General features: G+C 41.2%; 1 protein-coding gene across 2 annotated transcripts in view; it reads right to left on the reverse strand.

Moving 5' to 3' along the window:
* Window positions 1-14359, reverse strand: part of Tmem232 (transmembrane protein 232) — a 270950-nt gene that overhangs the window by 239858 nt on the left and 16733 nt on the right. For both annotated transcript variants that reach the window (XM_037210170.1, XM_037210169.1), the window contains exon 2: window positions 1015-1150. In XM_037210170.1, the coding sequence (XP_037066065.1) occupies window positions 1015-1133 (119 nt within the window). In that variant the 5' untranslated portion in view covers window positions 1134-1150. The remainder of the gene's footprint in view (window positions 1-1014; window positions 1151-14359) is intronic.

Here is a 14359-nt window from a genome sequence, read left to right on the forward strand (position 1 = left end):
ATAACTATTCCTGCCTCCCCTCATTCTCATACAGATTAGTATAATCTTAGAATAAAACCAGAGCTGCAACAACTAAAAAAATTAAATAAACACAGGAAAAATACACTTCTTGGGATTGTAAAGTCTTAGCAACAGCTCCGCTAAGTGGCACTTGCATTCATTTCAGAAACTTTATCCCAATCATTTTAAAATGGGAAAACAGCCTATTATGTCTAAATTTAAAAGCAAAAAACTAAAAGTAACTAAAATAGCCATTATTAAAAGTTTTTGCTCATGCATTTCATGAATCCAATAGCAATTTAAATTATATGAAAATATAGAAAAATGTTTATTTAAAATAAAATGTGTAATTTACAACTTTTACAAATACACTAATATAATACACGAAACTAATTGAAAATATTAATCTTTCACATCTTTATCTCCAGATACAAAGCTGTGATTTTTTTGTATAATTTCACAATCTTTTATTTGTTCTTTTCTCATGTGTTACATTCTGACTGAAGCTTTCCCCTCCCTCCTCTCCCGCCCCAGTCCCTCCCCGGTACTTCTTCCCCCCACCCCCACCCCCATCTACTCCTCCTCCATTTCCCTACAGAAAAGGGCAGGCCTCCCAGGGATAGCAACCAAACACAGCATTTCAAGTTGCAATAATAATAATAATAAGCGCCTCCCCTTATATTAAGGCTAGATAAAGCAGTGCAGTAGGAGGAAAAGGTCCTAAAAGCAGGCAAAAGAGTCAGAGACAGCCCCGTTCCCACTATTAGGAGTCTCACAAGAAGACCACGCTATACAACCATAAATATCGCCCCTGACACTGCCTGGGGTGCCATAAACCAGAGAGTGGATGGCCCAGAGACCTAGGATAGAACCAAGCAAGACCAGAAAGGGGAAAAAAGAAGGAGGAGGAGGAGGAAGAGGAAAAGAAGAAAATTTCACAATTTTTTAAACTTTCAAAATTACCTGTAATGAATTAGAACTCCGACATAAAATGGCATAAAATCTCAAACTTACTTTGGTTTATGACTCTTCTTTCTAGTTGCACTTTGAGAAGTAGATTTCAAGAGTTCTTCATAGTAACTGGAAGATATTATTCCAAACTTATTGATCACAGGTGACTTGCTAACGGGCATAGTTACAGATCAGAAACCTAGAGAAAAATTGTAAATTCTCATTAGAATATGACACACTACAACAAGTCGCGTACAAACTTATAAAATGTATCAAGAAGAAAACCAGGCACACCGAGGAATCATTTAAACGGGCTTGTAAGAATCAAACCCATGTGTTTCCTAGTATGTCACTCTGCAAGTTTATTCATTCACAGAATTTGTAGTCTTTGTATAATTTAAGTCTTATTTGTGAGACCACTGCAAGACAAGCACAACTGGCCAGGAGAATGGGCCGCACCACAGGGCCAGGGGTTTGCGTGACTGCCCTGGGCCAGATTCTCCACTGGAAGAGGGAGAACAGCTCCATCCTGTGCCTGAGAAGGGAGGAGCATGGAATATGTCAGTTTTTCAGAACAGGGACTGGGATGTAGAGCGGACTTTCCACTAAATGCTGGCGGCTGTTGGTAGAGCATCATGCTGACCGGGGTTTTCTGAGACAATGTGTTAATGTCTTTTTACATTCCCTGTCTTTTGATCATTTGGGTTATGCTTTCTCATCTATCCCCACTACCCATCTTCTGTTTCCTCTTGAAAAATAACCTGAGCATATTTTTATGGATGTATAAATAAGACCAGGGCATGCTCTTCATGTTTAGTGTAATATTTAATGCAAAAATTAAAGAAATAGGTTGATCAAATGTATACTGAATGGTTTTTCATTTCTAAGATAACTAAATTCTAAAGCTAATCCTTTGTATCATTTAATAGTTTGACAGGAAACAAAGTGCACGGAAATGGAGTGAGTGAAAGAATTCTTTCTAAAACCATGGACAGTTAAAAAACAAGAGGGTGTTCTGAGGGTCTAACAAGCACAGGGAAGACAGCTGCCTCCGTCCGGACCAGACTGGAAGAGAGTCACACAACGAGGGACTGGAGGAGAGTGGAATTTAATTAAAAATGTGTCCTTTGGCTGAGGAATGCAACCAGCTTGAGGCTGCCCTCCAAGAAGCCTGGAGACTAGACTCCACTTGCCTTCCAGCCCCGGTCCCGACATCTGCCTGTGCTTCTGGTTAGCTAAGCTGAATCAGAACAGAAGGCACGACACAGAACCGAGACGAATGGGAAGCGGCACTGACGGGTGATGGGGCAATGTCTGGCACAAAATGACTCACAAATGTAAAACTGTGGTCTTCTATCGCTGTCGCTCTATGGCGAGGCTTGCTTCCCACCATCCACACCTTTTAGAACGCTGAAGCAAAATCCTAAGTCAGCAGCAGCCTTGCGGAACAATTTTGGATGATGTCATTCAGCAGAGTTTCACTTTAGTGTAGATTACAAGCTACACCAAGCAGAATGACTATGTTAAGGGTATGTTTTATTTAACAGCAACCAATGTTAAAACTGGGCATTTCTGCCTTTAAAAGACACCCAGAAAGAAAAACTTCAAATTCATATCAATAAGAATATGATTTTCACAGACAGCCCAGAAGCAGAAATAAGCAGCTGAGTTCATCTGATAAATCTAATAAATACTGCAAAGTTGACAAGGTATTAACAGGATATAAAATTATTGATATGATATGTTCAAGTAAGCTATGTAACTATTGTCTTCCAAAGAAGACAGCCCCCACCCCACCCCCAGGAAGCTGTAAGAGTTAGCCCATTGGTACAATGGTGCAGATACCTGAAACACAGCTGAGATGCCCAAGTTAGAATCTGATGTATTCAGGTTAATTAGTTTAAAGGAATGCCAAATGGATGGACAGGAAAAGGTACAGGGAGGATACTGAGAGCCTCTGGTAGTGAAAATCCATGAGTACACAGCAGTGCCAACTAGAGTTCAGAAGGTCAACCCATCAGAACTAAGGGTTCTGTTAGAGGAAACCATCATACAAGGCATTATGAAATTACTGCCTTTTGAATGAACTGGCTGTCTCTTGTTGTAAACTTCTTGTGCAATAACAGATATGAGTCTCCCCATTTACCGTGCATCTCCATGTTATGTGTCCATGTACTCTCACGATTGCATCTCAATCTTGGGCACAACTTTCCCTATATACTTGGGGTAATTGGACAACTGTCCCCAGCTGTGTTTATTTTTCATTAACATATATCTGGCCAGGGCCATTCTCCAGACAAACCTGTTTCAGCAAAGATACTTTTTTCCAAGGACAAAACTGCACATAGATAAACATTAGCTCATCTCACTTACAGATAAGAGAAAATAACCACTAGCAATTAAATCCTCAACTCCTTACCTTCACCCTGGGTTATTTACACAAGACCCTAACTTAAGAGATTTACTGCTCCTGTTCCTGGAATGATGTTTTAGCCACTTGCTAGTTACTGAGTTAAGGCAGTTACTTCCCACTGACCCAAGAAGATTGCCTACATAGGCCTGGCAGGTGATAGGTGCCAAGCTTCTTTCTTGTGCAGATTAAGTTTTAACTCCTCCTCAGCCAGGTGCTGTTCCCACATTCCCTAATTGATGTTAGCCTTTAGTTGACCCTAGCAGAGAACTCCCCTTTAGTCACTCCCCTGTTGGGTTTTATTGGAAGCTGACATTTATTGCTTTATGTGTGGATCCTTATCACCCCTCTCTGCGACCCTGAAAACTTCAAGCTTCACATTGCTTTGCCAAAGAATTACCGCATGTGTATATACTGGTTCTCGGAGAGCACTGGGGAGAACTGATGGAGAAGAACAAAGATGAGGACGGAGATGGAAAGAACTAGGTAGAGATGAGAAAACAGCAGAAGGGACTGAGAGCAGGAGGGACTGAGAGGAGCTAAGTATGAGAACAGAAAAGAAACTGTGTAGATAGAACTGACTTAGAAGAATAAAGTGAATGGACTTAAGAACTCAGTGTGCTTCGATTCGTTGACTATCACTCAGATTAGATTCCCAGCTGGTTGTTAGACTCTTCCACGGACCCTGGGAGCAAACAATATAGGCTGGACCTATTATTGTTTGCGTTGGGAGGAAAAGTGTTTGAAGGTCTTTGGGGCTGCATTTTAGGCTTATTGACTCATCGTCTCGCACCGCGTTCATTGTGATTAAGCTCTTAGGAAGCTAGCACCTCAGTTGGTTTACAGCGTGGAAATGATTGCTCTAAGATGTTCACAGCTGCTGGTCATCGTGCCCGATGCCTCCAGCTTCTGCTAGTACAAGAGTAAACACTTGTGCCCGGGTAGAGGAAAAACATCACATTTTTGTTTAAAATGTGCAAATGCTGACTCTCCATTTCTGACGGACCCTCGGTAAGGCTGGAAACTGGATACATCTGGCACCAGTTTATAAACGAAGCAGTTTTCTTAAGGGTTTCTTATCAAATTCTCAGTACAGCTACAAATGTGAAGGCACCGGTAGAGGAATTACTAGTTTCTGTTCTTATTGTGTTTTCAACAGGACACTGTTGCATTGTGAGGCATTTTGAGATTAGTTTTCCTTTTTAAGTTTTTTTTTCAAATGAAATACATTTTAATACTTTCAATTATTTTTTTTAACTTACATAAAGTCTTGTTCTCATTTTAGTATAACTAGCAAAGCAAAATTTAAATATAATCTTGATAAATTTGTTCTAATTTACTCATGACAAGCCTCACTGGACTATTTTTGTCAAGAAAATACAAAGCGTTTGTGACCATGGCAACAGCCATGAATCAAATAATGTCAGCGTGTTTTAAAAGTTATGACACCGAAGGAATTTTTTTCCTTTTCAAACATTAGTTTTTACTAGGGTAGAGCCTTTTGTACCCCAAACTGGACTTTAATTCATGATGTAGTTGAGGATGACCTTGAACTTCTGATCCTGCTTTCTCTTCCTCCCAAGTGCTGGGATTACAGCAATGTGTCACCAGCCTGGCTCCTGTGGCACTGGGGGTGAGTGAACCCCATGCTTTGTGCACACTGGGCAACACACTACTGAAAGAGAAAAATCAGTAGCCATCTTGAGAGACGCCCCCCCCTCCCGACACCCCACCACCACCACCCTGTCCTCCCCCCTTCTCTCCCCCACCCCAAAGGTATTTGCTGACCAACAGTTTTAAACTGGCCAGAAGTTGAACTCATGGGAAGATGAGGCTGAAATAATAAATCTGAATGTATATCCTGGGTTCAGCAAAAGCAGGACATAGGAAATAAAAAGTTTATGTCTCTGTAGATACCCTGAATCCCGTTAGCCATCAGTAACCTCATGCTTATAGTTCAGCCAGTAACTTCAGAGAACTACCTCATCCCTAGCCTCCTCATCCAATCCCAAGCTGCATGTAAACCTTTCCTATATAAACCCCTTAAAATGAGTGCTCAGGGCCATCCTCCTCCACCCGCTGTGTCGGATGTTGGGCATGAGGACCAAGGCCTGGGCTTGCTTGTTTTGTTACTGAAAAAACCTCTGTGGACTTGCATCAGATATTGGCACTGCGGTGGTCTTGCTTGGGGGTCTTGCGACCTGGGCACAACACTACCAACTTCTATCTAGTATGGATATATCATACTGAGTTTGATATTTTTAAACTATTGAGACAAAAGTATGTTCTCTCTGAATACATACTATGTAGGGAAGAAACAGATATTACCCCTTAAATGCCATCTAAATTTTAAAAAACAAAAGTTCAACGCTAAAAGAATTTTGAAAGGAAGCATTAAGTTTAAAAGCCAGCAGGAACCTTAAATCTTTGCGGCATCTCTTAATGTGCCACTCTGTTACTCGGCCTTTAAAATGCGTTCAGTTTGGAGAGCAACAGTTAAGAACTACATCAAAGCTGTTTTCTTGTAAAAGGTTGATTCTGCAGCACAGACATCCGCTCACAAAATGCTTCCCAACAACACCATATTTCAATGTATTTAGCATTCGTTTACAATACAGGAGCATAGCCATAGAACAAATAAATGCAGTAAACGTCTTCATTGCAACCTGAAAAATGCACACATTGCTAACACTAGCAATTGCTATACTATGTTGTGATTTTAACATAATAGCTAGTTAAAGGTAGAATTTTGGGGGCCAGTGAGATTGCTCAGAGGGTCGAGGTGCTTGCTGCAAAGCCTGAAGATCTGAGTTGGATCCTCAAGTCCTATGTGGTAAAAGAGAGAATCAATTCTTGGAAGTTTTCCTCGGACCTCCACATGCACGCAATGGCTGGCATGCAATGCGCGCGAGCACACACAGAGAGAGAGAGAGAGAGAGAGAGAGAGAGAGAGAGAGAGAGAGAGAGAGAGAGAGAGAGAGAGTCATCATTCTAGAGGTGGCGAAACCTGCAAGAACGGAGCCGATAAATAAGGCAGACTAAAGTCTCATGTAATAGCAAACTATATTCAGAGCATCAGACTATACTGTGAAGATTAAGAAGACTCACATCTAAAACAATAGTATCTATGCTCCCCATCACCAACATCCACATGGCTAACTATGTCCTTTCTTGTTACCCAGGATTCTAGACAACACTCATCAACCAAAAAACATTTCCCCGAATGGAAAGAGGCATGGTTTTTTTTTTTCCAATATAACCTTCTGTACCATTAAAAAAAAAAAAAAAGAGTCACATGAGTAAAGTGTACAATCTCAAGGACAACCCACACGCAGCAGACAAGCCGCACATGGCAAAAACATGTTTTTCCATGGCAGCATATAAACAATTAATAATAGCCAGCTGCAATGAATAATCTAAAGTAAATTCACTCTTACTCCTACACCTGAGAGGGGTATGGAAGTATAATCCAGAACAATTCTTTGTTTTTGAAGAAACTTGGGTCACAAGATTCTGGTCTTGTTTTCTTGGAGTTTTTCCTCACAAGCACTCAGAATTCTCTTTGCATAACTTCGTCCTTGGACTGTGTTCCAACAATGCACACATAAATAAATCTGTTAAAAAACAACAACAAAAAGAACTCTTGTGTACAAGTAGAATTAGCACCGAACTACCTAAAACTGAGAAAGACTGCATTTCTTTTTAGAGAATTTGTTCAAATTAACTTGTATAAGATACCGGCAATGACAAATTGTCATCTTGGAGTGAAATTCTGTCAGGGATGGGAAATAATTCAGACAAGCAAAGAATTGAACAAACATTTTTTTTAATGAAGTCAGATGACCTTAGTTCTACAATTTGACTTATGACCTTGGCCAACCATGTGGTTGGCTTTGAATTGCATTCCTTGACAAACGCACCATCCAGGTGAGGTTGGGGCTCATCTGCCATTTTCTCTCCCAGCTTTAATGATGTATAATTGACAAACCTCTATGTGTATATGGAATAGATTGAGATGCTTTGAATATGTAAATGTTGTGAAAAGATGACCATAGTTAACAAAAATACGTCTCCTCTCACATACAGATTGTATCTGTGTGGTGAGTGTGTTTAAGACTTACCTTAGAGCCTGGCTGCGGTGGCACACGCCTTTAATCCCAGCACTCGGGAGGCAGAGCCAGGCGGATCTCTGTGAGTTCAACGCCAGCCTGGTCTACAGAGCGAGATCCAGGACAAGCACCAAAACTACAGAGAAACTCTGTCTCGAAAAGAAAAAAGAAAAATAAAAAGACTTACCTTAGCAATTTTCATGTATACGTTGTTAACTATGGTCTCCAGGTTGTACAATAAATCTGCAGAACTCACCCTCCTGTCTAGCTGAGACTGTGCCTTTGGTTAAAGGTTCCACGTCTACCGTCGGCCACAGCCTCAGTGAACATCATTCTACTCTCTGCCTCTGGAGCTTGATATTTTGAGTCTACGCATGAGTGAGATCGTGCAATATTTGTCTTTTTGTGTCTGGCTTATTTCACTTAGCAAAACATCTTTCAGGTCCATCCATTTTGTCAGAAATAAGGCCATTTTCTTTCTCAGGCCAAGCGAGTATCCACACATACATGCCATGTTTTCTTTCTCCGCTGATTCATCCACAGACATTTGTGCTGACTCCGTATCTCGGCTCGTAGGCTGCAATGAACACCCTCTGACGCCATTTCCATCTCCTTCGACTGCCTCAGACGAGGGCCCTTTCTCCCTTCCCCAGCAACCTCCTGTCGTTTTACACTTGCTACTAATTTTTGGAGCACTGGACAAAGAATATCCCCAAGCTCACTGACACTCATGATACGCAGAACTGTGTTATACTAAACGAACGTTGTCCTGTACCTCTGATTTGTGGTCATTTGGTTCTGTGGTGATAGAAAACTAAAACAAAAATGTATTGTCTATCAAATGGCATTCAAGCATAGATGTTTGTAAACACAGAATCAATGTATTTCTTAGACATTAATTTTAGTTTTGATAGAATTTAGTAGGAGAATTTATAGGAACTAACTACTAAAATGTGTAAATAATAGCAATATAGTCATTTAGTCCGTGCAAAGAATAGTAAGAAATTCAGAGTTTTTAAGTATTCTAATAAAATGTAAGTGCGTTATGTTCATGACTTGTTGTTCTGTATTCGCTACTTCTCTCACTAATGTGACAAAATACCTTACAAAATTCTGTAAGGAACAAAAGATTTCCTTTGGCTCACAGTTTGAAGGTCCACGGCTAGCATGGTGTGGCTGGCATGGGTAGCATGGTATGGCTGCAGTAGTATGAGGCAGCTGGTTATACTGCATTGACACATAGGGAACAGGAAAGATGACCACTGTTGCTCCGGTCCCCTTTGCCTTCTGTGACTGTCTGGCACTTCAGCCCATGAAACAGAGCTGCCTATATTTAGGATGGAGCTCCCCACTTCAAGTACCCTCCCTAGAAAATTCACACAGACAAGCCCAGGGCTTAGTAATTACATGATGCTTCTATGTATCCTTAAGTTGGCAGTCACGATTAAAGCATGAAGGTCATCTGCCACATGAAGAAGGTGGATGTTTTAAATTCACAGTGTCTGTTCCATGTGGACATTCGGGGTTCTTGTTAAAAATAGCTTCATATTTTGACAGCGGTTTTAAGTTCACAAGAAAAGTGAGAAGAAAATACAGAATCTGATACGCATCCTTCCCCCTCACTTGCACAGCCCATCCCATCCTCCATGCCCCCCCAACAAGAAAAGTGTATTAGCTACAGCTGGTGGGTTTACATTGATGCATCATAATCATTCCTTCCATTGATCACACTCAAGTCACCCATGTACATTTTACAAGTCTGAACAAATTTACGACAATTTCCACCTGCTTCAGTACCACACGTCAGTGTCTCCACTCTGTTAAAAATCCTCCTGGTCATCCATTCTTCTCTCTCACTCTTCCACCTCCACAACTAAGATGTTTACTCGCTCTGAAATTTTGCCGTGTCCCACTGGAATCACACAGAAAAGCCTGTTCAGATTTGCCCCTCCCAGTTATTAGTATTCAGTCAAGGTTCTTCCTCATCTTCTCATGGCACACCATAGCACTTCTCTTCTTTAGTGATGGACAATCTTCCCCTATATGGATGTACAAGTTGCTCTGTTTATGTCCTGAAGGGCATCTTCATGGCTTCCAATATTTTGTAATTATAAGTAAGGTTGTTCCGGCACATGCGTGCAGGCTCTTCCATGGACTGATATTTGGGACTCACATAGGTAAATACCAAAGGGTATTTGCTGCTGGATCATAAGTGTATTTTGTTTTATAAGGAACTTCTACGTTGTCTTCCAGTGTAACTGTACCATTTTTATTTCAATGGATGAGAGTCCTTGTTGTTCATAGTTGAAAGGTAATAATAATCTTTCAACTGGTGGTGGCGCTGGTTACCAGCGGAAAAGTCACGAGCCATGGCCATGGCCATGACTACCAGAGTTACAGAGAGCTTTATTAGCAGGGGAATGGGGGGGGGTCCAGGCCTGGGGGGGAGGAAGCAGAGCAGAGCAGAGAACAGAGAACACAGAGAGAGAGGATGGGGTCTGCATCTGGCTTTTTTTAAGGCGCAGATTGCACAACCACACCACCTCATGTACATAGTCGCCCGAGCCCGTGGATGACATAAGACGCAAGACCCCAAGGAGTGAGAGCAGGATCCTAACAATAGTTCCATCAGTTTTTACATTGTCAGGGTCTTAGCTCTGGCCGTTCTGATAAGTGTGTAGTATATTCATTGTTTTAATTCACATTCCCATGATTGCATGTCACTACTGGTCTGTCTTTCTGCTTTATCTATCCTATACATACCCTCTTTGGTGAGGTGTCTGTGAAGGATTTTGTCCCCTTTCATAATTAGCTGTGCATTCTCTTAATAACTGGTCAAGGACTTCTTTGTATACGTCTCATAGCATTCCTTACTGAATGTAACTTTTAGAAATATTTTCTACTACTCCATGCTTAACTCCTCATACAGAGTAGTATCTAAAAGTCATCGCCATACTCAGGGTCATATATGTTTTCTTCTGCATATAAACTAAGTGATGAAACTTATGTCACTAATCGCTTTTCTACAGTTCATGATTTAAACAATAATTTAATCAAACACATTTATGCTCAAACGAGCACACTGATATAATCATAGTTCCCATCCGCAGGGCCTCCAAAGACCACAGGACTTTAAGAAAAGTTGAAAGAGAGAAAACAGATATTCACCTGGGGAGTTTTCAAAATCAACTCGGCAGCTCTGCTTTTCCTTGAAGATTGGAGGGGAAGAGACTAACCTTGAAAGGGGGCTGAGGAGAAGAGAGGGAAGGAAGGCAGGAAGGGAAGGGGGTGGAGAGCAGGGTAGCTTCAGACTATGCAGATTTGGCGGCTCCTCCTAGCCTCTGCCAGAATGTGGGAGAGAAGCTGGGAAGGGTGTGCAGCAGCTTCTCAGGGTAGGGATGACAGAAACTGTCCCTCCTTGACTGAAAAAGGCTTTGGGCCTGGCAATTTCTCAGGCATGGGAAGTTATTCTAACGACTGGGTCCGACCCATAGGTAGGACCCCATGTGGTCCCTGTAAGGGCTGCAGACCCAAAAGGACTGTCAAGGACCATGTCTCTGTCCCCTGTGCTGTCCTCGGTAGGAGGATCAGGAAAGCAGTCAGTCGCCAAGGAGCCTGGGGACCTGGTTTCTGTCCCTCTTTCCAACCATCATTCAAGTTTCAGTTTACTTGTAAAATGGATGGTAATATCTAGTGAGAGTTGTGTATAGATTCAATAAGCTGAAATACTTGAAATGTATATGTATGTATGTGTATGCATGTGTGTTTGTATTTATGTGTATGTATGTGTGTTTGTAATGTATGTATATATACATGAGTACATGTATGTATATATGTATGTGTATATGCATGCCTGTGTGTATTTTTGTATGTATGTATATATCAAGTATCCCAGGATGGCAGCCATTAAATAGATGATGCATGATTGATAGATGCTAAACATATACATACATAGAATATACATATTTTTTTATCCAGAAGAAATTGTGTTTTTGAGTCCAAATTTAGAAGTAGAATGGATGTTTGGAAAAACACCTGCTAAAAGAGGGTAGCAAAAATAAGTTTATAGTTGTAAATTCAAGGTATATTGGGTAGCAAACTAATCAATAATGTAAGTAAATCATTCAAACTCTACCTTCATTGTTGTTCAATGACTATGAAAAAACACCATGATCAAGGCAACTTATAAAATAAAGCACTTAATTAGAGACTTGTATATGGTTTCAGAGATTGAGTTGCTCAGATCATCGATCATGGCAGAGAGCATGGTGGCAGGCAGGCAGGCAGGCATGGTGCTGGAACAGTAACTGAGAGCTCACACCACATCCAGAGGCAGGAGGCAGAGAGGCTGAGTTTGGTGTGGGCTTCAAAGCCATCCCCAGTGCCACACTTCCTCCAACAGGGACACACCTCCTCCAACAGGGACACACCCCCTCCAACAGGGACACACCTCCTCCAACAGGGACACACCCCCTCCAACAGGACACACCTCCTCCAACAGGACACACCTCCTCCAACAGGGACACACCTCCTCCAACAGGGACACACCTCCTCCAACAGGGACACACCTCCTCCAACAGGGACACACCTCCTCCAACAGGGACACACTTCCTCCAACAGGACACACCTCCTCCAACAAGGACACACCTCCTAATCCTTCCCAAACAGTTCACCAACTGGAAACCAAACATTCAGATATATGAACCTATGGGGGCCATTCTCATTCAAACCACCACAGCCTCTGATACATTATTTGGCTAAAAATAGAACCTAGAAACCTGGCAATAAGGCTTCCCGTGGTATAAATTGGTACCGTTTTATTCTTCCTAAGGATAGGAAGAAGCAGGGAGTAACTAAATCAGAAAGCTTGAAGAAGAAAAAAATAGAAAAAATAAACTTGAACACAGCCCCAGGGAAATGCACACCTGCTTTGTCCTTTTGAATATGTAGTCAAAGAAAAGGGGCTAGCTTTGTGACTCCAAAAAAGTAAGAAAGAAGTGTGCTGATTACATCCTGGTTACCACTGAAAGGTACAGCAGGCAACAAGAAAGGGTGAGAGGAATCCATCCGCATAGGCATAGACAACACTTTGAACAATGTGGTATACTTGAAATGGGACTATATAGAATACATTTAACCACTAGGGAGTGGATATTCTCCCCAAGAACAGTTTATAAAATGTTGATCACATTTTATTCCACATCGAAGGCTTTAACAGCCACAAGAGGGAATCTGCAGAGTCCATTAGTTTCCTTGACATCAAAATACAACTAAATTAGAAATAGTCGCCGGGCGGTGGTGGCGCACGCCTTTAATCCCAGCACTCGGGAGGCAGAGCCAGGTGGATCTCTGTGAGTTCGAGGCCAGCCTGGACTACCAAGTGAGTCCCAGGAGAGGCGCAAAGCTGCACAGAGAAACCCTGTCTCGAAAAACCAAAAAAAAGAAAAAAAGAAATAGTCGAAAAAATTAATAAATTAGCCCTCCATGTCTGGGGAAATAAAAATTGTAAATCATATGTAGATCAAAAATGAGATACCAGCAAGACTTCTAGAATACTTAGAACTAAATGACATAAACATCACATGTTAAAAATTGATGTGTGGCAAATGGCACTCCAGGAGAGGTATCAGGAAAGCCAGCTGAGATTAGGCAATATAATAAAGGATGAAAAAATAGCAAAGTGTAGTCCAGAAAAGTAGAGATTAAGAGGATTTTTAACAACAAACATAAATGATACATAGAAAACACCTGAAAGATATTTTTTAAAAGTCAATGCACTCAAAATAATATTCTTTAGGAAAACTAAGACTAAAATTATAGAGGAACTCTGTTTCTAACTACAACACCTGACATGTTGTGAGGTGCGGAACAGCAGAACTCTCCTACAGCACCAATGGGAGTGGAAATACACTTTAGACACTTAGGAAACAGACTCGTGCTTCTGAAAGTTAATCACACAGCTAAACTGTGATCCAGAACAAAAGAAATGAAAACCTTGTCACAAAAGCATTGGACAGCAGTGTATAATCATTCATCGGGAGAATAAAGAAACACCTAGTGGAATGTCTAGATAACAGTGTTGTTCTCCCTGGCCAGGGGCAGCGAAGCATGGATCTCACCAACGCCACACTGACAGACCCCCAACGCGACAGTCTACACTGCTCTGGTTCCATTTCCATCGCTGTAACAAAAACACCCATATAAAAAGCAACTTAGGGGCGAAAACTTTATGTTAGCTCACGAGTCCGGGTGACAGTCCATCTCTGTTGTAAGAAACAAGGCCCTCACTCTGTAATAGCAGACTCAAGAAACTAGGAAAAACCAGAAGTTTTGATTTGACCATTCTGGAGAAGTGGACACCAGTCGGGGAAAAAAGGCAAAACTGGCTGACATGGCCATTCGGTGTGAAAGGGTGGTTATTCGTTGTGCTTCCTGAAAAAAAAAAAAAAAAAAAAAAAAAAAAATTGCTCCATTTTTCCCAGAAGCTGGCACTAAAGAGAGTTATAATCGTCCACTCATCTAGCATAGACCCCGTTCCCAAATTCCCCATCCTCCTGGCACTCTAGATTCCCTCCCTTTTCTGATATGAAGGTTCAGACTGCCAAATGGTGTGGCCATGAGCCAATAATGCAGAAAGCCTCTTCGATAAAAGTTGGGGGCTTGAAGTATGCATCATTGACATAAAGAAAGTACAAAACAATATGTATTGGACATGTAAGTCCACCAACTGTGATTTATAACTAACACAAGCATTTTAATTTTATAAAATGAGCAATTTTCCAGAAATATTAAGTATCAGCACAATATAAAACAGCCATATTCATATTATTGAAATGAATGCTTTAAATAAAGATGATTTAGGAAGCCTTGAATGATATGGATTTAAAAA

Source organism: Peromyscus leucopus, chromosome 13 (assembly GCF_004664715.2).
Source record: "Peromyscus leucopus breed LL Stock chromosome 13, UCI_PerLeu_2.1, whole genome shotgun sequence".
NCBI classification, from domain to species: Eukaryota; Metazoa; Chordata; class Mammalia; order Rodentia; family Cricetidae; genus Peromyscus; species Peromyscus leucopus.